General features: G+C 57.2%; 1 protein-coding gene across 6 annotated transcripts in view; it reads right to left on the reverse strand.

Annotated features, from left to right (window-relative positions):
* Positions 1-353: 353 nt before the first annotated feature.
* The window catches only part of Bahcc1 (BAH domain and coiled-coil containing 1), a 57,932-nt gene continuing 36,443 nt past the window's right edge, over positions 354-21,842 (reverse strand). For 2 of the 6 annotated variants that reach the window (XM_052756565.1, XM_052756570.1), the window contains exons 7-27: positions 21,633-21,791; positions 21,102-21,352; positions 20,608-20,938; positions 18,728-19,546; positions 15,167-15,369; positions 14,900-15,036; positions 14,189-14,317; positions 11,405-11,519; positions 10,192-10,484; positions 9,325-9,503; positions 8,941-9,242; positions 8,670-8,777; positions 8,442-8,589; positions 8,244-8,358; positions 8,070-8,145; positions 7,824-7,932; positions 6,109-6,228; positions 5,751-5,927; positions 4,433-5,604; positions 3,133-3,369; positions 354-2,923 (exon numbers count right to left, since the gene is read on the reverse strand). In XM_052756565.1, coding sequence (XP_052612525.1) covers positions 2,717-2,923; positions 3,133-3,369; positions 4,433-5,604; positions 5,751-5,927; positions 6,109-6,228; positions 7,824-7,932; positions 8,070-8,145; positions 8,244-8,358; positions 8,442-8,589; positions 8,670-8,777; positions 8,941-9,242; positions 9,325-9,503; positions 10,192-10,484; positions 11,405-11,519; positions 14,189-14,317; positions 14,900-15,036; positions 15,167-15,369; positions 18,728-19,546; positions 20,608-20,938; positions 21,102-21,352; positions 21,633-21,791 — 5,387 coding nt within the window. In that variant the 3' untranslated portion in view covers positions 354-2,716. Of the gene's footprint in view, positions 2,924-3,132; positions 3,370-4,432; positions 5,605-5,750; positions 5,928-6,108; positions 6,229-7,823; positions 7,933-8,069; positions 8,146-8,243; positions 8,359-8,441; positions 8,590-8,669; positions 8,778-8,940; positions 9,243-9,324; positions 9,508-10,191; positions 10,485-11,404; positions 11,520-14,188; positions 14,318-14,899; positions 15,037-15,166; positions 15,370-18,727; positions 19,547-20,607; positions 20,939-21,101; positions 21,353-21,632; positions 21,792-21,842 lie in introns of all 6 variants that reach the window. The other 4 variants (XM_052756567.1, XM_052756568.1, XM_052756566.1 and 1 more) reach the window with 4 other exon arrangements.

Below are 21,842 nucleotides of genomic sequence, written 5' to 3' on the forward strand. Positions count from 1 at the left end.
TCTCTGCATAGCTGTCTGGCAGAAATATTTTTGTTGAACAAATCCATTCAGACCCTCACCAAGGCATTGTTCACAGTATGGAGCAGTGTTTGGGGTCGCCCTTCCCCGTTGTCCTGTGTTCTGTAGGCTCCACATGCCTATCTGAACCAGTTCAAGCTGGACAGGTGACCAACCCATTTTTCATTCATACCCGACTAACAAGTCCAGCCCTAGAGTCAAGAAGGACTTGTGACTTGGGTGGGGGTAGGGTGGTGACTCTAAACGCATCTAGTCACTCAGCCTTCTCCCAGCCCAGACAGGAGTGACCACGTGACACAGAGACAGGAGGCACAGTCACAACCTGGACTATCGAGCACCTGTACAATAGTTCATATATTTATTCTTAAGCAAGTTATCAATAAAAAATTTAATACTAAAATGCCTTTACATAGAGTTTGCTGTTCATAAAACCTTTGTGTTTTTGTTTGTTTTGTATTTAGTGTTTACATTGAAGACAAAAATCCGACCAGCCTCTTAGTTTACACATTTACAAGGATCGTGCTTTCGCCACGGTTAGCCACGGTTGGAGAGAAGGGGTCACGCCATTCGCGTGTACACACAGAAAGGAAGGGGGGGGGGATAAAGACATAGAGAGGAGAGCTCAGCATAGGGAGAAAGAAACATCCAGAAGGCGGCCCACAGAGCAGCCTTTCCACTTGCTCCTGCGCCCCTGGGCACGGGGTTCCGAGCAGTGTCTTCCTAGCTCCAGCCTGGCGTGCTTCCTTCACTCACCGTCTGATTCCCTAGCTGTGAGCGGGACCTTGGCGGTCATCTCTTCCGATGACCACCAGGAATGAAATATTGCACTCATGTGGAGAACAGAAAGCCTCAGGGTGGTGGGACAGCCAGGAATGGGGTACCCTTGGTTATGCTGTGGGTCACCAAGAGTGACCCTTTGGGCAATTAGTGAGATAAATGAAGTCCTTGGAATTGAGACAGACTCCTGGTGGGCCTGAGCAAAGGAAGAGAGGCTGAAGGGTCCCAGTTAGGGTTGGGCTGGGTGCCCATCAATACTCCTTGCTTCCTGGGAAGCCTTGGCCTGGTGGGACATTGGGGAGCATGTGCGCCACAAGGCATTTTTGAGGACAAAGGCCTTCAGTCCATGGGTCCAGCCTGTTCTTTCCATCAAGGGAGAGGAAAGGCTGCTGAGCTTTCCTGGTACTTGGGGCCAGGGTGTGGGTACCAAGAGGTCAGAAGGGACTCTTGTTATACACTCCATCATGAGCCTGCCACGCCATCTGCCCCGAGTGCCTATCAAATAGGGCCAGAAACTGTCATGGGGTGGGGTGGACAGGGGGCCCCAGGACCAGGGGCTGGGGTAAGAGAAAGGGAACCAGATGGGCCTTGCCCCCTTGGGTGAGCAGCCCCTGACTTTCTACTGTTCTTTTTGACTCCAGTACCTCCGGCCCAGCCTCATCACCATCCACACTTGAGGTTAGCCAGAGGTGATGGGGCCCCGGGGAAAGTGTCTGGTGGGAAAAGGGGAGTCTTATTGGTGAGGAGGTACTCATGCAGAACTGTGGACCAGCCCCAGGTGGGCCCCAAATTCTGGCCCAGAAGGGATCTGGACCAGCTGCACCATTGTGGAAGCCCTACTGCTCTTGGGAGGAGGCAACTGGTGCCCTGGAGGACAAGGAAGGGGATGAAGTGGTAGGGGTGAAGGGGGGTGAGGGGCCAACTACACCCTGCTTGAGTGAGGCCAGGCTTCTCTCCCTGCAACAAACTGGCTGTGGAAACGGAAACCAGAAATAACTTGGAATATTCAGGAAAGGAAGTCTAAACATCCATTTTTCTTATTGATACTTCAAAATATTTGTTCGTTTGTTTTGTTCCAAACAGAGGTAAGATATATATGGTGCTGCCGTACTCCTGGGCTGCAGAGCGGGGCAGGCCGCCGGTCCTGGCTGTCCTCATCTTGTGGCCGGAACCCCTCTCCTTCCAGGGGCCTTCATCACTGCCCCTACCCCCAATACTTTTATGTACGGGATGTACTGAAAGGAAATAAACTGCAGTGTAATTTCCTTCACATAGTTGGCCCCCAAGAGACTGGAGGGTATGATTGGGTCTCATGTGACCACCCCATGGCCTTTGGCCCCCATTCCAGCAGCCTCTGCAGTCACAGATGCCCCTGTTGGAATTCACCTAGGCTGAGAACAGTGCATTTCCAAAGAAAACCCCAGGACAAAACCCTACACACACACACACACACACACACACACACACACACACACACACACACGCCCTGCACGCACGTGTGCATGGGCACACACCCACCCTTTTCACGAAGGTGGGGAAAAATCCTTTTCCATTTTTTTCCCATAAAACTTCCCCACAGAAATACAATATTTACATAGAGAAATAAATAGACAACACACCTGATTTCTGCTTTCCCTGGTGGGAGACAGTCGGAGGTACTAGGGAAATATGGCTTGGATTCTAATCTCTCGAGAACTGTGCTGCAGTAGCAGAGCAGCCAGCCCCTGTGGGACCAGCCGGCCCTCCCTCCCTCTAGAGCAGCTAGGATGGGACTGGGGTCCAGCCTAGGAGCTCTCTCCAGAGAACTTCAAGGAGAAGTCTGATCCCGCCTTGGGGGGTTGCATATTTGCTCAGACCAGCTCCTGGCTAGCTGACCTCTTGGCTGCAGCCATGGATGAGGGTGGGAAGAGGCAGCGGCAGCTTAGCACAGGATGGGCACACCGTCAGCTGTCACCAGGCGTCCAGTGGTAGGGTCATAGGTGCCCGCCAAGTAATAGAGGTCCTGCTGGTCCTGGTACTTGCGGCCTCGCATCATCTGCTCGTACTGCTCCCGCCCTACCACCTGGCACTTGTGGGAGATGGTCTGCACGTCGTTCTCATCCTCGTGGCAGGACTGGTAGAGCGCATTCTGTGGGGAGGGGCACAGTGTTGGGGACGGTCTCAGCCGACACACCCCGACACCGGGGGAGGGTCTGGGGCTTGGGAAGGGTCACCAGGACAAGGTGATGTTGGCTGCTGGTCTCATTACCGGTCTCCCATTCTCCCAAAGGTACCTCACCTTTCCCCACCCCGCCTTCCCACACCTTGCCTCCCCCCATCCCGCCTCCCCCACCTCACCTTCCCATCACTCTGCCGCTTCCCCAGCTTGGTCTCCTCGGGGTGGTAGAACCATTTGACCTTCACCACCATGCTGCCGCCCCATGACTCCCACAAGCTCTCGATGCGGCCAATATAGGGCAGGTTGGGTCGTCCAGCCGACAGGAAGACTGCACAGTCCCCGATGCGCAGCGTCTCCTTGCCTCTGACGATGGCCTTGTAGAACAGTTTCCTGGCCTTCCCCTTCATGCCTCTCCTCTGCAGGGCAGACCAGCAGACAGACACACAGTGGTGAGGAGGGACCCACGGACCTTAAGGAAAGGTGATAGCCAAGGAAACAGAGCATGCTGGAGGCACAGATGGTGTGTCTCTATATGTGTTTGCAAGGGCAGAAAATGGCCACACAATGGATAGAGAAAGGCCCCTGCCATATATTCCTTATGAGGTGGGCTACATTTGGATTCTCTCTGCATATTGGTCATGATAGAAAGACTGTAACAGAGCCCAAAGGCACACAGGATCTGAGGGCAGAAGCACATATGAAATGTTCACTGCAGTTTGGTTTACAAGGGTAAAAAAAAAAAACCCACAGGCAGCTGAGCAAAGGGGTACGCTGTGTCTTTAATTCCCACACTCAGGAGGTGGAAGCAGGCGGATCTCTGAGTTCCAGGCCAGCCTGGTTTACATATTAAGTTCCAGGCCAGCCAGGGGTGCACAGTGAGATTCTGCCGCAAACAAAAAAATAACACAACACAAACAGAAAGGCTACAAATAAGCACAGGTCCACTACAGACAGACACCGGCAAAGAAAGCTGTGCGTCCGTCCGTCTGTCCGTGCAGTGGTGACTTGCAGCCTCCCAAAGCTGGCTGGCTAAGCAGCAGGAAAGGCTTCTCGGACAGCACCGCGGCACAGTGCATGGAGAGCAAGCACAGCACGCTCCCCGTGTGTGGCTCTAACGCGCACATCAGTGCTGGTTATTGGTTGTATTAGATTACTGGTGGTTTTTTGTTGTTGTTGCCTTGGGGTTTCCAAATGCTTTGAGATTAAAAAAAAAAAAATTATGTCTATGTGTGTATACCCCTGAAACTGGAGTTACGGGCAGTTGTGAGCTGCCCTATGTGAGTGCTCGGAACTGAACCCAGGCACTCTGCAAGAGCAGAATTTGCTCTTTGCCACTGAGCCATCTCTGGCCCCTGAATGCTTTATTTGAAAGTGAAGAAGAAGAACCACAGAAGAAATGTTAGGGGTCTGAGGGAGCAGAAACAAGCCCATTTCTCTGTTGACACTATGCTCTCTGAATCAGGGAGACAGGCCCCCTACCTGTGTGGGGTTCCCGGACCACTTCCAGAGCTGCCGGGCAGGCAGGAAGGCTGAGATCTTTGGCCGGTTTTCCACGGAGGGCAGCCGCTGCCTCCGAGAAAGCTCTTTGGCTTTGGAGAAGCTCAGGGCCTCCTTGCGCTTGAACTTGGGTTTGCCACCACTGGGGCCAGCACCAGCACCTGCACCAGCCACGCCGGCCCTGGACAGGAAGCAGCGCTGGGCATGGGTGTGGGGGCTGCTACCCTTGGAGCGCAGGGCTTCTGGTGGGGCCAGGAGGGCGGGTACAGGGCGGGTGAGACAGGTCCGCAGCAGCAGGGCAGGGTCCTCATCATCTGAGCTGTAAGAGGAGTCCTCGTTATCTGAGGAGCAGAGGCTGGAGGTGGACATGGAGCCTGAGGAAGAGGATGTGGACGAGCCCGAGGAGGAGGAGGACATGGAGAGGCGGGTGAGGAAGCGGGAGGGCACACCGGCGGCCAGCCCCGGCCCGTCCTCATCCTCATCTGAGTAGGAGCTGGGGCAGTCACTGTCACAGGGCAGTGGGTACTTGCGCAGAGCCAGTCCCATGGGTAGTGGATGCACAGGTGCCCGTCCCTTCTTGTCCTTGCCCATGAGGGCTGGGTGTGCATAACTGGGGCTGGCTAGAGGCCTCCCCAGCTTAGGTCCAAAGTCTTTGTCGCCCATGAGCAGAGCCTTGCAGTTTTTGTTCTTGGGAGAGGTCACACCCTCATGGTCCAGCTTAACCAGGAACTCGCCACCTGCCCGCCGCCTGCTGGCCTTTTCCGCTTCAGCCCGCTCAGCCTTCTTGGCCCGAAGCAACTTGTGGGCTCCCCCTGGCAGACCTGCCCCAGCCCCTCCAACAAAGGGTGTGTAGGAACTGGCCAGGCTGCTGAAGGAGTCAGCGCAGAAGCTGTTACCGAACACAGGGGCAGCCATGCTGTGCATGGGAAACAGGGTCTCCCGGGCCCGCAGTTTCTTGGTGCTTCCGTTGAGCTGGAAGAGGTTCTGCAGCACCCCGGGCCCTTTGCCACCTGCTGCTGCAGCTGCAGCCACTGCTTTCCGCTTGGTCTGAGCCACTGCTGACCAGCTCAGCAGGGGACTGCCCCTGCGGCCAAGGAAGTGGTCTGAGGACCCTGTGGGGGACTTGGCACCTGAGGCTAGGAGGTCAACTTTACCTGGGGGTGGGAAAAAGCCAGAAGAGTCAGCTGTACCTGCTGGGCCCGCCCAGCTGTCTCCACTTACCCACCAGGTCCCATGTGCCTCCCAATGACCACACTCCCAGGAGCCCTCCCTTCCCGGTTCTCAACAGTTCTGCAAATACCAGCTTTGTCTTTGCTGATGGATTTCTTCCCCAGGGTCTTGGAAGCTTCAGGGCCATCCTGTACTTTAGGGGACAGGCTGGGAGAAGGAGCTTCGCTAGGCTGGGGGGCCTCGTTGGGTGCCTTTTTGGTTCTCCGGCAGCTGCTGGACACCAGCAGGGCTGGAGAGGGTTCTGTACCTGTGGAGTGGATGAGGGTCTCATCACAGGCCTGCTGGTGGATGACTGCCACCCTTTCTGAACATTGGGAACATATCCAGCGCCTTGGGAACATTTCCAATGTTAGTGAGGCCCAGGTAGAAAGGGCCTCGGGGAGCTGTAGGCGAGGGAGCGAGAGCCCCAATCTTAGGTAGATGCTCACACTGGATCTTGAAGTCTGGAGGCAGCAACCTGATGTTAGAGACAGCTATGTGGCCTGTGTCTCCATCGTCAAACTCGACCACCACAGAGTCCAGGTCCTCTTCTTCATCACTAGAAGCACCTGCAATGGGGCATGCCCTGAGCATGTGGCCAGCCCGGCTGGCCAGAAGGCAGGGGTGGGCAGGAGGACAAGAGATGCTGAGCCAGGGTGCCGCTGCAGCCCGACTACATTTGCACTCTGATAAACCAGCACCACTCCTGTGGGCCACCTGGTACTACAGCCACACACAGGCGCACACAGAGGTCCACACAGGCCCACACAGCCCCACACACAGGCCCACACACAGCCACACACAGGCCCCCACACAGCCACACACAGGCCCCCACACAGCCACACACAGGCCCACACAGGTCCACACAGGCACACACAGGCCCCCACACAGCCACACACAGCCACACACACAGGCCCACACACAGGCCCACACACAGCCACACACAGGCCCACACAGCCCCACACACAGCCACACACAGGCACACACAGGCCCACACACAGCCACACACAGGCCCACACACAGGCACACACAGGCCCACACAGGCCCCCACACAGCCACACACAGGCACACACACAGGCCCACACAGGCCCACACACAGGCCCACACAGGCCCACACACAGCCACACACAGGCACACACAGCCTCCAGACACACACAGGCCCCCACACAGACACACACAGGCCCACACACAGACACACACAGGCCCACACACAGACACACACAGGCCCACACACAGACACACACAGGCCCCCACACAGCCACACACAGGCCCACACACAGGCCCACACAGGCCCACACAGCCTCCAGACACACACAGGCCCCCACACAGACACACACAGGCCCACACAGGCCCACACAGGCCCACACACAGACACACACAGGCCCACACAGCCTCCAGACACACACAGGTCCACACACAGGCACACACAGGCACACACACAGGCCCATACACAGATACACACAGACACACACAGGCACACACAGGCCCACAAAGCCTCCAGACACACACAGGCCCACACACAGGCCCACATAGGCACACACACAGGCCCACACACAGATACACACAGACACACACACAGACACACACAGGCCCACACAGACACACACAGGCCCACACAGACACACACAGGCCCACAAAGCCTCCAGACACACACAGGCACACACACAGGCACACACAGGCACACACACAGATACACACAGAACACACAGGCACACACAGCCTCCAGACACACAAACACCGGAGCGAAGACTTCTCTCTGCAAGTCCTCCGAGGAGTACCCAGTGGACTCTTGTCCATTTGCCCAATCATCTTTAGACCAGGAGTCTTCCTGCCGTCAGGGCCCCCCATGCCGTTTTGCCCAGGGCAAATGGGCTGGGCTGTACACATGATGGATTTGGTGACCCAGGTTCTGGGATTCTAGGCCTGCTGGGCCTGCTGGGCCTGCTGATTAGCTGGACAGGGCAGTCTTCCCCCACCCCTCACCTCTCACTTTCTCATGGCTACTGGTGAATTGATCTGTCTGTCTGTCCACTTACAGCAGACCCAAGTCTGCCTTGCTACAACCCCCAGGAGAAGCTGGACTGTGGGTAGGAGGAGTCCCTCTCTGGAGCTCTAAAGGTCACAGAGGGGCCTTAGCCCTAGTCCTGGCCTCGGGTGTACTTACCTCGAACCACATTGCCTGGATATAGGCACCGAGACTTCTGACTCCAGTAGGCACAGACCCGGGTACCAGGTGGAAGGTACCTACTGGACTGTGGCCGGACATCAAGAACCTGCAGGGAGCCGTGGAACAGTAGTCTATCAACAGGAGGGTTGGGCCACAGGGCTCCCTGTAGGGCCAGGCCAAGGTCTTCCTAGTGGTGGGGAAAAAGCCACTAGGCTTGCCTCCCTAGGCAGGAGCCATCCTTACCGCCTCCTGCAGCAGCTGCTCCAATGAGTAGATACGTTGCCGGTTCCCTCTCTCACCCTCGATGACGATGCTGTAACTGAGGGCATTGTAAGGGCACGTGAGACTCCTGCAGGAGTCTCGCTGCCCGACAGGTCACACCCAGCATGCATTCCTCCCACCAGGCCCGGGCCTCACATGTCGGGGGGCTGCAGAGTCCTGACGCTGCCGGCATACAGCAGACTGTCCTCCTTAGGGATGAGCACAGGCAGACCGTCCTGCAGGTCCTCCTTGTGGATGGTGCAGGACCGTGCTGCAGGGGAGGACATCAGTGCTGGGCCTGCCCCCGCCCTCCATTCCCTCCCTAGTCAGCGGGCACCTCCTCAGCCTGCTTACCCAGGGCAGCGCTCTGCTCTGCACTGAGCTGGACACTGGCCTCCTCTTCTTCCTCTTCCTCATCCGAGAAGCTGCTGTCATCGTCAAACTGGAAGTCATCCTCCACGGCGAAGCTCTTCAGCAGCCGGCTGACGGCTCGGCCCTGGCCCTAGGTGGACCACAGGGGTCAGGGGAGGAGGCTGGAGGGGCTGGGCCCCCACGGGGCTCTGAGCCTGGGAGGGCTGCTACCTGCGTGCTGACTGTCTCTCTCTTCACCTTCGTCAGCTTCCTGCTCTTTCCCAGGATGGCCTTGGCATTGCGGGCTGACAGGGCGATGGACAAGGCCCCGTTCTTCCGCTGCTCAAGAAGAGAGGACGGAGGACAGCAGTGAGGACCGGAATGGCTTCTCTAGCCAGCGTGGGCTGTGACTCAGGGCCGAGTGGGGAAGGCGGGGAGGCTGGATTCTCCCCCTTTGGATGCCCCCTGACCACCCTGATGCCTACTTGACCCCCCGGCCTACCCTCAGTACTGGCTGCAACATGGCGCTCTTGCGTGTGGCTCTCTTGAGGCGCTCACTGGCAAGTTTGCTGCCTTCCTCTCGACAAGCAAAGGTCCGCGTGGGGCTGAAAAGGGCATCCCTGCTGGTGGCGGCCCCAGGCTCCGCACAAAGGCCACTTTTCGCCTTGCCCTTGGCTTTCTTCTTGCCTGGTGCACCTGGGGGCCTCCGCCCTGGTGCCCGCTCCAGCTTGGGGCCCCCCTTGCTTTTCACTGCCCGTCTTTTGATCTTAACCTCGCCCTCAGGACTGGATAGGCGGCAGGCCCCTGTGGGAGGGAGGGAAGTGGTCACTGGGACCCTCGTATACAGGGTGCACAGCAAACCAGTCTGCTCTGGTTTCTTGGTTACCTAGCAAACCCTGCCTCTCCTTTTTCTTCTTGGCCTTTTGGTTGGCTTCCATCTTGACCACGGAGGAAGGTGAGGGTCCCAGCACTGCCACACCGGCCCCTGGGTGCAGCACCAACCCAGACTCCCTGGGAGCCGCCTCTGTCCCCAGGAGTGCCTGGCAATCCTCACTGTCATAGCCACTGCCTGGGGGACAGCAGAGAGAATTTGGTAACTGATGTTGAACCTGGCTATTTGGGGTGGACCTAGGCAGTACGGCCAATGAAGACATCATCATCATCCTCTGGGCTGCTCGGGGGTGGGGGCAGGAACCTGGGGCACTGAACCCACCCTGAGAGTATTTGGCAGGAGAAGGGAATGGGATTTTCTTTCCTGCAGCTCCACCTTGCAGAACTGAGCTCCTCTCTGGGGAGTCCCTCCCTCCCTGTATCCGCTGGCCCAGCTGGCCCCTGCTTCCTGCCCCCACAGCAGCGGCGCTTCCCTTTGCCTTCTCTCAGCCTCCGACCCTGGAGGAGGAGCTGGGAGGGAGGAAGCATCTATTTTTCCAGGCTGTTTCTGGACTAGTCTGCTAGGGAAGGAAGAGATACCCCACCAACTCGCCGGATGCTGAGGGCAGAGGTGGGGGAGGCTATTTTTAATATGTTTCCAGGGTGTGTCCAGGGCTTCTTACTGCCCTGAACGGGGAACTACTGAGCCCTGGCCAGGAGACAAAGGCTCCTTCCCCAGCCTTTCTCAACAAGAAGTTGTCCCTGGACCTGTCCATCTCACAAACTCCACGGGGTTCCTGTGGTAGCCATGACCCCTGTGCACCCCTCCTTCAGTCCCCAGGTGACCACGACGGCTCAGGCTTCAGTCACTCACACCACCAACTTGCCTGCCTCATGTGCCACAGCCACTGCTGGCTGGGCTGGGAAACTGGGCATCTCCCTGCCAGCGTCCCCATCGGGGTGTGGCCGCCGTGCCGCCCCCGACACCGGGACACTCTTGCCTCTAGAGAGCTTCTGCCGGATGCGCCCACCTAGGGCAGCGTCTTTGCGCGGGAAGGCACCGAGGCCAGCGGGCAGCCCTTTGCTCTTGACTCTCGGCTTCAGCTGGGCCACCGTGCGGGCCACCGAGGACGACAATGCGGCCTGGCCACCACTCTTCTTGCACCGTACCTTCTCCTGTGAATAGGAGGTGAGAGCTGTGTGCTCAGGCACGGCCCCAGCCCCTGTCATTGTGGGGCCCAGAAAACAGCACCCCCGGGGACCTGCCCTGAAAAGGGCCCTGAGGACATCTGGCCTGGGACAGAGGGCTGCCTACCGGGCAAACACCACGCCCATCTACCTACCCCCTGCCCCCCATTCAACTCCGGATGGTAGAACAGGGGAAGCTGAGATCCGGAGAGCTCCTGTATATCATGGGTATATGCTGTGTGCTTTTGTGAAAAGAAAGATAGAAGGGCTCCTTAGGCAGAATGACCGGCCAGCACCCCGCCCGTGCCTACAGCCCGTAGCGGGCAGAGAGGGAGGATAGCTCCAAGTATGAGAACAGCATGATCTACAGAGCAAGTTCCAGACAATCAAGGAGTATGGAGGCAGAAACTGCCATCATCACCACCAGCAAACCACCCCCAAAACAAGCAAGCAAAACAAAAACAAAAACAAAAACAGCCTTCTGATGTCGCAGGCAACAGAACAGGCAGTAAGAGGCCCGGGACCTTGGAGAGTGAGAAAAGTGGGAGGGCCCAGGATTCCGCCCGGTGCCGGTGCTGGTGCCGTAGGCGTGGTGTTGAGAGTCAGGCACTCTGACTGGGGATTCCCATCCTCAGTACACTGCTATACATTTTACTTCTACTGGAGTGTGTCTGTGGCAGGGGACGGCTCAGGGGACCAGTGACAAGCCACACAGGAAAACGGTTGCCAGTGTGGTGGAGGCAACCACCCCCCTGGTTACTACATCTGCATATCTGTGGCATCACTTCCTTTAATCAAGGTATCAGAGGCTCCCCGAACACTGGCAGGTTCACCGAGCTCAGTGCCTCATTCCTGACATGGCATGTATGGCGCCCACCTGGGGTGAGGGTGGAGGGCTGGAGACTCACCGAGGAGGCCGTCTGCAGGCCTGGGTAGGCACTCTTTTCCAGTTTGCTTCTCTTCCTTGGGGGCTCATCACCTCGTAGCTCGGCACACAGCAGACTTAGGCTAGCACGCACAGCCCTAGGGGGAAGGCAGTGCTGGGCACAGGGCAAGCATAGCAGCAGGGCCTGTGTATCATATCCTTCACACAGTCCCTGAGGTATGTCCCGAGGGTGTCCAGCCAGTACTGAGCCTCCCGGCCAGTCCCTCCTGCCTACTGACTACCAGCTCCTGGTGGTCCGTGGGGCAAGGCTGTGCTGGAAATAAGACATCTTTCCCTTGCTCCACTCATATTTCCTCCCTGCTGGGTTGGGATGCCCTTGGGGTGTCCAATCATGAGCCAGTGACCTAAGGCCCAGGCAGAGGGATTTGGGAACTGGTGAAGACGTTGGGTCCCTGGGATACACCCCAGTACTTGTAAGTCAGGGCTGTGTAGTAGCTATCTAAACCTCAGTGTTTTGGGTCTGTGGCCTCACTCTCCACCTGGAATATGGGAGAGTAACATAGGCTCCTGTCTGTGGAGCTGGGGTAGGGAATCACTCAAGTCTGGGTTTAGCCCTCAGGATATGTATGGCCAAGTGGTGGCACACACCTGTAATCCCAGTGCTTAGAGGCTGAAGCAAGAGAGACTATCAGAGCCAGGCAGGAAGACCTGGTCAGACCTTGGCTTTGAAAAAAGGCGGGGAGGGGAAAAGGATATTGGGATACAAATAGGGTCCCCTCCCAGCAGGGGCAGGAAAGGACAACAGGCAGGAGTAGTGGGCCCCTACTCCTAGACCTCAGAGGCTTGCTGGGGGGCAGGTCCTCGATTTAGGATCCTGTGAAGGAGGCTCACACATCAGGGTCCATTTTCCAGATGGGACCAGGAAACTGGTGCAATTTTCTTGGGGGTGTCGGCCAGTACTGAGCTTCCTAGTCAGTCCTTTCTGGCTGCTGAAGCTCATGGTGGCCTTGGGGCCCCCTCCCCTCAATTCCTCCAGCTGTAATTTCCCCATGTCCCATGGTGAGCTATCTCCTCTAGGCTGATAGTTAGGTCAGGGGTCAAGATGGTCAAGCAGCTACGGAGGAAACAGAAAGAGGGGTCCTGCGCGATCCCTCCATATGGCTCGATTCTCATGTGGGCAGGCTTGTGTCTCCCAGACATCCCAGTGTGCTCAGTGTGTGATTCCATTTCCTTCCCAGTACCCCACTTCCCATGAGGAAACCAACACTGCTTGTCTGCCTGTGGCTGGGCAGAGGCTGGGGTATGGCCTCCCACCCGCCCATCCCTTAGCCCTCACAGTGTCCAAGGAAACTGGCTGCTCAGGAAAATGAGTGGCAGATGGGGACTGAGGACCTGGCCCAGCCCTGACCTCATATGGCCAGACACCGCTCTCCACCTTCCTGCCGGCAAGGAGGCTGGACCTCTGAAGGCAGGGGAGGCGACGCAGGAAGCCCCTGCAGCTCCGGGAGCCTCCCTGACCCCAGTTTCCTGCCGCCTTTCCTGGCCTCACACTTCCTGCATGGAGGAGGCCTAGCCCTGGGGCCCAAGGCCTGCTACCTCAATGGGTTCTGGAACAGGGCTTGAGAGTCCAGACAGAAGCTGGAGGTGGGGAGACTGCCAGAAAACCCACTCTTTGGAAAGAGAGGACCCTGGCTGTGGATCCTTCCCGGCCTCAGGCTGCTGGCTTCTCTGGGTCACGGGAGAACTTGGCTGCAAGGTGGCCATAGGTTAAGCTTACTTACTGGAATTTAGGCTAGAGTCTAGCATGGGCAATGTGGCTAGAGCTGGTCAGGGCCAGAGAGGACAAGGTTTGGGGGTACATTATTGGCCTCGAGCAGGCTCCCCAATGTCCTCCACTGCACCTCAACCTCCAGGGACCCTATCCTGCCCAGCAGTCTCCAGGCTACAGACTGGTTCTCAAAGGAAGGCCCTTGAGGTCCCTGCTGGGTGACACCTGGGTAGGACAACGGGACATCTCAGTGAGGCCCCCAGCCATATGGTGAATCCTCTCCATTGCCTGCAGCCCACACAAACTCCCCCGCCCCATAACCTTCTCTGCATTTGCTAATGTTTTGTGACATAAAGCCCTGAGATTAATTTTTTGCCTCTGTCTTAATTGAAGGAACCATTTAGTGCCGATTTAACTATTATTACCAAATCATCAGGATTGATGCAGTGCACACGCGTGCGCGCCAATCGTGTTTGGAGGAGCTCGGAGGATTTATGCAAATGGGCCTGCCGGGAGAGGCAATTTGTAGCCGAGAAGGACAATTATACCCGGCCCGGGAGTGCGCCAACGACTGCGCCGGGCGGGTAATGGATAATAACATCGCGCGGCAGCCGTGAGCAGCAGCGCAGCGTGACCAACGACTTTATACAGTGCAGATAAAGAGCCTTTTACGCAACGCCGCCTCGTATGCAAGGGGCCAGGGCTGGCTGGCGGCTCTGGTGGGGTGATGCCACCGCCTTGGCCACAACCAGGTCCCCAAAGTTGGTGCAGCCAAGCCTAGGCCGTGGCCTCCCAGGAGGGGGCGCTGATGCTGATGGCCATGCCGGGAAGACGATGTCTGTACTGGATGGTGCCAGTCCCCAGCAGGGATCTATCTGTTGGACACTTGTCAAGGCCTCAGGTTTTGAGAGGGGACACACTGGGCCTTCAGACGTTGTGTGCAGGGAGCCAGCAGTTCCTGACGCCATAGAGGAACTGTGACCCTCCGTGGTGACCAGGCCTGTCCCATATACTCCTGTCCCCATACTCCAGACTCACCTGGCTTTCCTGCCTTCACTCCTGGCAAGCTGGCCTCCAGGACGCAGAGTGGGCAGTGAGCTTGAATGTTTGCGCTTCCTTGGCCGGCCAGGCCCCCGTCGTGCAGGGCTCCGTGAGCTCTCCTCTCTCCTGAGGGTTACAGAGGGCATGTCAGAGACTTCAAAACACTCCATCCTGAGGCCTATTTGGAGGGCACTGCCCTGCGGAGGAATGTTGGGGACAACAGTACTCTCCAAGTGTCATGGGTGGCAGGCTGAAGGAAAGGCTCAACTAGGTCCCTGCTGCCCCGAATCTGTGTAAGTGTGCAGCGTTCTCCTGCCTCATCTGGGATCTAAGTGCCTTGGACACGTTGGTCAGGAGGCTCCCATTGCCCCTCACGTTTCTTCTCTCCTGGAGTTAGGTCCTAGCATCCTGATGGCTTCCCAGTCCTCAGTCACACTCCGTGGCTTTAGCCGCCATGGCCATTGCCTCACCATCTTGTGGACAGGCCTCTCTATGCTGCCTCTGCTGAATGACTGGCCCATCCACCCAGACTTTGCGCCTCGGTTTGTCTGCCCAGGTCTCATGAGCACCACGCACATCAGTCTCCAGGCTGTTCCAGCACAGCCTCTGCCCACAAGGTGGCAAACAAGGCCAGGAGCTGCCCTGCAGGGCCTCCCCAGACGCGGGGCTAGTAGGAAGCAAGGGTGCCATCCCCACCGGGTGCCATACTCATGGTCATGCCTGCGCTGCAGGCGCGCCAGCTCCCGCTGCTTCTCCTTGTAGCGTCTCTGCAGCTCTGCCAGCTGCATGCGCATCTCCACTTCCTGTGTATCCAGCCGGTCAATGGCAGCCTTCAGGGGACATACCTGTGTGCAAGAGTTCAGGAACCTGAGCACTGTGACCAGGCCTCAGGGTGGTGTGGGAGGCAGCCAAGGCATGCAGAGCTCTTACCACCTATCATGGCACTGGGTAGTGTGTGTCAGGGTTCTCACTTACGGGCTTGGTTTTGGGGGCCCAGGTGTCCTTGCGCTGCAGGATCTGCATTCTAGGGGTGAGCCTGGGGCCTCTGTCTGGGTCGGCAGCTGGGGCCTGCAGTGAAGTGACTGAGTTGTCCAGGCTAGCCGCCTCCACTAGGGACCAAGCTGTGGCCAGTGTGGCAAGGTGCTGCAGGTTGAAGGCCAGCACATCCTCATCCTCTGCTGGAGGGAGAGGTATGGGTCACACACTACCCCTCCAAGAGGCTTTTGATGTCAGCTCCCTTCCCAGCCTGGAGCTGCCCAAGTTCCTCAGGATGTGAGAACCGAGGGTGGAGTCAAACCACAGGGAACAGCCTGCCTGCCAGGCTACAGCTGGGGAGAGCCACCATAGGGCACAGTGCAGGGCGAGCAGGTTCACGCAGGCCCAGGACAGTGTCTACAAGCCTGCATGTGTGCACCCGCTCTTCTGGACACTAGGAAATGAGCCGACTGAGGATGATGAGGCTTCCACCATAAACCAAGCGCAAAACTAGGCAGACCAACTCTTCTCAAATCCTAGGCGGTGCAGCTGAGCTGTGCCCTAGAGCCTGACTTACAATCACATGCAGCTACCCACTACAGTCCATCCCACAGTCCGTCCACCCTCCCACCAGCATGAGCTAACAGCTAACCACAGAAGGAAAACCTGGGCTGGGACAGGGCAGAGGGTAGCATGGATTCAGGGAAGAGACTTGGGGCACAGACGCCATGAAGGATTTGGGGATGACTGAGCTGATCCCACAAGGGCATCTAAGAAGGGTCGGAGACGCAATCCAGGAGGAGCCCAGCGGGGTCTGAGTGGACAGCAACACCCCACCCCCCAACCCTGTGGCAGCAGGCACCGATCACTCCGGTCAGTTGCACTGACCACCTTCTCCATCGGAAGGAAATAAGGCTCCTCAGAGACAGCTGAGGCTAGAGGGCTGCAGGGTGACCCTGGAAAGCAAGGAAGTATTCCAACAGTGACAGGGGCATGTGGAACATACCCAAGGGCTCCACCACCCAAACCCAAGCAATTTGGTCATCAGAACAAAGGGTGACAGCAATGGACCACTGTAGCAGAAAAGACTCTATACCAGGAAGGTCGCTGAGGTCAGAATATCAATACAGAGAGGAAGAGACCTCCATAGCTCCACAGTGCTTCTGCACCAAGGTTCCACACTACTGAGGGGCAGGCGAGAATCATCTACACCAGGGGGAACCCAGACCACCAATGACAAATCAAAACTTCAGCCCTCTTGACAGTGGACTGATGCCTTGGAGAGGTGCACACAGCTTGCCCTGGAGGCCCAAAATTGCGCTACTGGAATCTAGTCAACAGGAACATCAGTGAAGCCCAGCCGATCTGCCCCACAGTGATGGTGAACACCCATGTCAAGGACATGAGGCAGGATGAGGCAGGGATGCACAACACAGGGAAAGACTGGAAGACCAAGGAACAGTCTCCTTTAAACGCTGCTGCTGGCTGGGCAGTGGTGGTGAATGCCTTTAAGCTACACTTGGGAGGCAGAGTTAGGTGGGTCTCTGTGAGTTCAAGTCCAGCCTGGTCTACAGATCGACTTCCAGGACGGTAAGGGCTACGCAGAGAAACCCTGTCTCAAAACAGGAAAAAAAAAGGGGGGGGGAGGTTGCTTCCATGATGCCAGGAGGTATCTGGACAGGCAGCTGGCAAATACTCAAACCTTTGGGCATAATTTTTTACCATGGGATACCTTCCAGCCTAGAGACAGGCTGTAGGTCCCTAGCAATGAGAGAAGAAGCAGGCCTGGCTTTCTCTTTAAGAAGAGGGCAGATTCAGCCGGGCGGTGGTGGCGCACGCCTTTAATCCCAGCACTTGGGAGGCAGAGGCAGGCGGATCTCTGTGAGTTCAAGGCCAGCCTGGGCTACAGAGTGAGTTCCAGGAAAGGCGCAAAGCTACACAGAGAAACCTGTCTCGAAAAACCAAAAAAAAAAAAAAAAGAAGAAGAGGGCAGGTTCCTTCACCATCTGCAAACCTAAGTCAGATGTGAGCCCTGTACCTCCTTTGCTGTGGTTGCCCTTGAGGCCAGGACTTGGCACAGACGGCTCTGCCAGGCCTGGGCCACCCAAGGATCTCCCTTTTATCCGGGTACCAGCAGCCTGGCCCAGCACCTACTTTTCCCATTTGTCTCCTCTCAGATTGTTTGGTGGAAGAAGCTGGCCTGAGTGACTTCAGCTGCAGCAGCTACCACACTTCGTAAAGCTACTATTCCAGCAATGGCTTAGGATCAGTCCATTACAGGAGAAGGGTAGGGTATGGTACTCTAGGAGGACCAGGTGGACATGGCATAGCTGGGCAGCTGCCAGGACTCTACTTTTTGGGATAGCACCCTGTGACTAAAGCCACAGCATGGCTTGGCAGCTACAACACCCACACTGGATGTGCACCCCCACCCCCGTACAGCTAAAGGTATTTACTCAATGAATGGGCTCCAGTCTTGCCAGCATCTACAGGCAGTGTGGCAAGAGCAAACACTGTGCCCAGCATCTGATTGGTACCCCATGAGTCCCCCTCACACTACTGTACAACCTTCATATGGGAGGCCCTGGCAGCTTGGCCTTGACACAGGGCATCCCACATGACTCAAATGAGGCCTCAGCAGGGGTCCAGCCAGGGTTCCTGGTCTCTCCCCTCTACACAGCCCAGCAGGAGCTCCTCCAGGGCCTGTACTTCCTGGCACTGCCCATCCCCTCCCCCGGAAGAACAGGGGCCTTCAGAAAAATCAGTTTTACAAGAACATTCCATCTATCTCCTCAGAATGTAAAGGCACAGGGGCCTTGGGAGCTTTAGGCATAAGGAGAACACAGCTGAACCCGAAGACTTTGTACTTTTTGCTATAAATGACATGTTGAACAACGGCTGTCTGGGATGCTCCTCAGTGAGGGGCTTCCTTTGCAGCCCCAAGGGAAAGGCTGCTTCTTTGGCACTGAGGAAGGGCAGCTGGGGACTGTGTGGGGTCTCTCTGCTGCGCAGAGACGGTTCAGGCCCCAGTCTCATCCTATTTTACTGAGGGCCTCTAAGTGGTTGGCTGGGCGAGTTTAAGAGCACCTTGTCTCAGAAGTCAGCCTGAAGCAGGAAACCCTGCAGCCGCAGCCTGGTGAGATATATGGGAACCCTCCTGAGGCTTAGGGGTTCAGCGATCCCAGTCTGGTGCCACCTGCCCTGACAAAGCAGGAGAGTGAGCTTCCTGGCCCCTCTCCGGCTCCTAGACCCTCATCTGAACCTCTGCCTCAGGTCTCAACATCTTCTGCTTGAACCTGCCAAAGAGGAGTGGTCCTAGTCCCAGAGGTCCTGCCCAGAGCCAGTTGGCTCCTCCAGGCTAGAGTGGATTCTGTGGCAGCTGGCACAGCTGCATCTGATTTCCATGAAGGAGGACCCATGAGGGCAGGAAGATCTCCTCCCTGGGGTTTTCCTTTCTTCAGGGACAACTGCACCAGGTCAAAGGCTACTACTATCTATCTGTCTGACCCTGAGGGTCCAGCTCCCAGGGTCCCAGGGAAGGATGCTGTAGCTGGGGCTCACCTTGCATGGCCAGTTCGCTCTTCTGCCGCTGGATCTCCAGGTCAGCTAGCTCACTGAGCAGGGCAATCCCATGAATCCCTGAGGTATGGGGCAGAGGGGCCGTGCTGAGGGGCACCGAGGCTGCTGGGGTCTGAGGATCTGGCAAGTTGATGTCGGGTAGGTCCCCTAGGTCCACAGTGGCAGCCACCAAGGCATCCAAGCCCAGCAGCGCTTTGGGTGGTGGGTGGCTGTGGTTGGGAGTCCCCCAGTCCTCCTCTGAGTCCTCCCCATTCTCCTCCAGCTGGGCTTCCTCCTCCTGCAGCTGGGTGGCATCAGTGACCTTCTGTGAACCTTCATCCTTGTCCAGAGCAACTGGGCTCCCTGCTATCTGTTCCAGTGCTTGAGGGGTAGCCCCCGCAGGGGGCCGTAGCACCCCCTGATCCATAGTCCTCTCATTTTGCATCCCTCCCTGAGTAGAATTAGTCTGGCCAGTAGCCTCAGTGCCCCCTCCCTCAAGGAGGTCTCCGAATCTCAGTGCTTGTAACCCTTCAAGTGGACTGGGGTCCTCTGCCTTTCCTGGTGGGAGTCCCCGCTCGACAGGGTGGGGTATGATGGCAAGGTCCTGGGTGGTCTCCCTGGCCCTTGAGAGCAGCCCGGGCTCCTCTAGGCTCCTGGGACTGCAGGGGGGTGGCTCCCCAGGTAGGAACGTCCTTGTGGGCTCAGGCCGAGTCCCTGGGGTAGTGGTTTGCATAGTTTTGGGGTCTGGGAGGTCAGAGGAGTGCACATCTGCAGTGAGGGAGAAGTCCACACCAGCCGTGGGGGTCAATCCTGGAGGCAGGTCTGTGAAAGAAGGCACATGTGAGGCGCCTGCTGGGAACAGCAAAAGCATGTTCCCACTACAGGACGGAGGACAGAAGCTTCCTGGCCTGAAGGACATGAGACACATGGATGTGGGTCATGCTACTCTGAGGTGAGGCTTCAGAACCAGCACCAATCAGGGACCCACAGGGATGGACCCTCAGGAGCAGCTCTGGTGTGGCTGTCTGGAAAAGAGGATGTGGTTTTGTTTTGTTTTTTTTTTGAGACAGGGTTTCTCTGTGTAGCCCTGGCTGTCTTGGAACTCACTCTGTAGACCAGACTGGCCTCGAACTCACAGAACTGCCTGCCTCTGCCTCCCGAGGGCTGGGATTAAAGGCGTGCGCCACCACCGCCCGGCTGGAAAAGAGGGTTTTTAAACCATGGTATTTGAATTGGGGTTTTCTCTGATCTAAAACAAGTTGGCAGCATGAGCGGCATTATGTCCTATTAATTTAAGACGAAACAAAACAAAACACTCAAACGTAAGACCTCTGCTGGCTCGGTCTCCTTACTATGGAATTGGGACAGGCTTTATGTTCATCAGATGGGTTTCCAAAGTGCTCAGCCTGGTTCAGAGAAAATCATAGGCTACTGGAAAGCTGGTGCGTGGCAGACACAGGACCCCAGCACGGCCACCTCTTCTTGCCTCAGGCAGGGCAGACTGTTCCTCTGGTCCAGATGGTGACACTGTCCCTTTGCTCAGCTTTGTTAAAAACCTGGGGTCACTGGCTGGGGACAGGTCCCCAGTCTGATGCCACCATCTGTGGCAGGCCAGGCACGTCACCACTCACAGGCTCCCTGCACTGGCCAGTGGACGGGGTGGATCTTGTTCTTATTTTGCCCCATTTACCCAGAGTAAAGGTAGCCTAGATCTGGGCCATTAAATTAACCCACGGATCACAGGAGGATTGTTCAGAGGGACGAGAGAGGAGGAGGAGGGGGACTTCACGGCCTCAGTATGGGAGTGCCTGGGTAGAAGAGGGGCAGCCCCACCCACCCAGGAGGGGTGAGACTCGCCAGACCAAAGCAGCTCATTCCCTCACCTGGTTCCAGAGTGGTGAGGTCGGTTCCAGCCCGCTGGCCCTCCCCACTCTTGTCCTTGGTGCTAGGCACCTTGGAGCCAGGCCCCGGGCTGCCAGGAGGACAGACGGATAAAGTGCAGGGGGCACTGGGACGAGGTGGTGGCGTGGGGCAACTAGCCGGGGTCTTCAGAGTGGACGAGTGGCAGCAGGGTGATAGCTTGACCAGGCCTTCAGTGGCAGATGAGGGGGTGCCCTTGGCCATGGGGGTTAAGGCAACTGGCTTGTGGGTGGACTTTGGGGCCTTCTCCTGGGCAGGTTCCTCCAGCTCCGTGTGGCGATCCTCAGGCTTGCGCTGTTGAGTGGGAAGAGAGGATCAGACGGCCACACCCTCAGTACCCCAGTGGCCCACTGCTTGGTGGGAGACATGCGAGGGTATCCTGGGGTCATCTGCATGGGACCTGGAGGGGTAGAATAGTCTTGGGTCTCAGGTTGAGTGGCTGTTGGGAGCATGGTACCTGGAACTGGGCCGCTCGCTGTAACTCCATGGCCTGGGTGGTCCGCTGCTGCGGCTGTTGTTGCTGTTGTTGCTGCTGCTGCTGCTGCTGCTGCTGTTGCTGCTGCTGCTGCTGCAGTGCATACAGCTCTTGCTGCCTAAGCAGCTGGGACCGAGAGTACACTGGCAGCTGGCCAGGGTGCTGCATGTGTGAGGCAGGGCCCCGGGCGCCATACATGGGGGGCCACAGTGAGGCCTGGTCCATAACTTCAGCTGCAGGCAGAGCCAGAAGACTATCAGTTCCAGCTAGAAATGAAGGACCCACCTGGGCAAATTTCCCCCTTATCAACCAGCTCCATCTCCCTTCAACCCTTCTGAGCCCATCCCTAGCCCTGTCCCTGAAGAGGTAAGTCACATACTTCATAGTTCTCTCCTGGGTCTCGGTCAGCACTTGCCTACTTGGTCCCATCCCTCCTACCAAGACTGATGCCCTCCTCAGATCCACTGCCAACAGCCCCACATGCAAACAGCCAGACTAGAGACGAGTCCTTACCAAGTGTGTGAGGGGTAGTGTGGGGTGTGGGTTCCGAGGGCAAGATGACTAGCTGTGTGGGTGCATCCTGGGGAAGAGGAAACACTGAGGGCATGGAGCCGGGCACAGAAGCTGGGAAGCCAGGGGGAAGGTTCTGGTGCAGGGCAGGGTGTCCGAGGCCTGAGGAGCAAAAGTGTAGTGTTCAGGCCAGACAGCCCACATGTAACTCAG

The sequence above is a fragment of the Peromyscus californicus genome, unplaced genomic scaffold (genome assembly GCF_007827085.1).
Source record: "Peromyscus californicus insignis strain IS unplaced genomic scaffold, ASM782708v3 Scaffold_3__1_contigs__length_106647218, whole genome shotgun sequence".
Taxonomy (NCBI): Eukaryota; Metazoa; Chordata; class Mammalia; order Rodentia; family Cricetidae; genus Peromyscus; species Peromyscus californicus.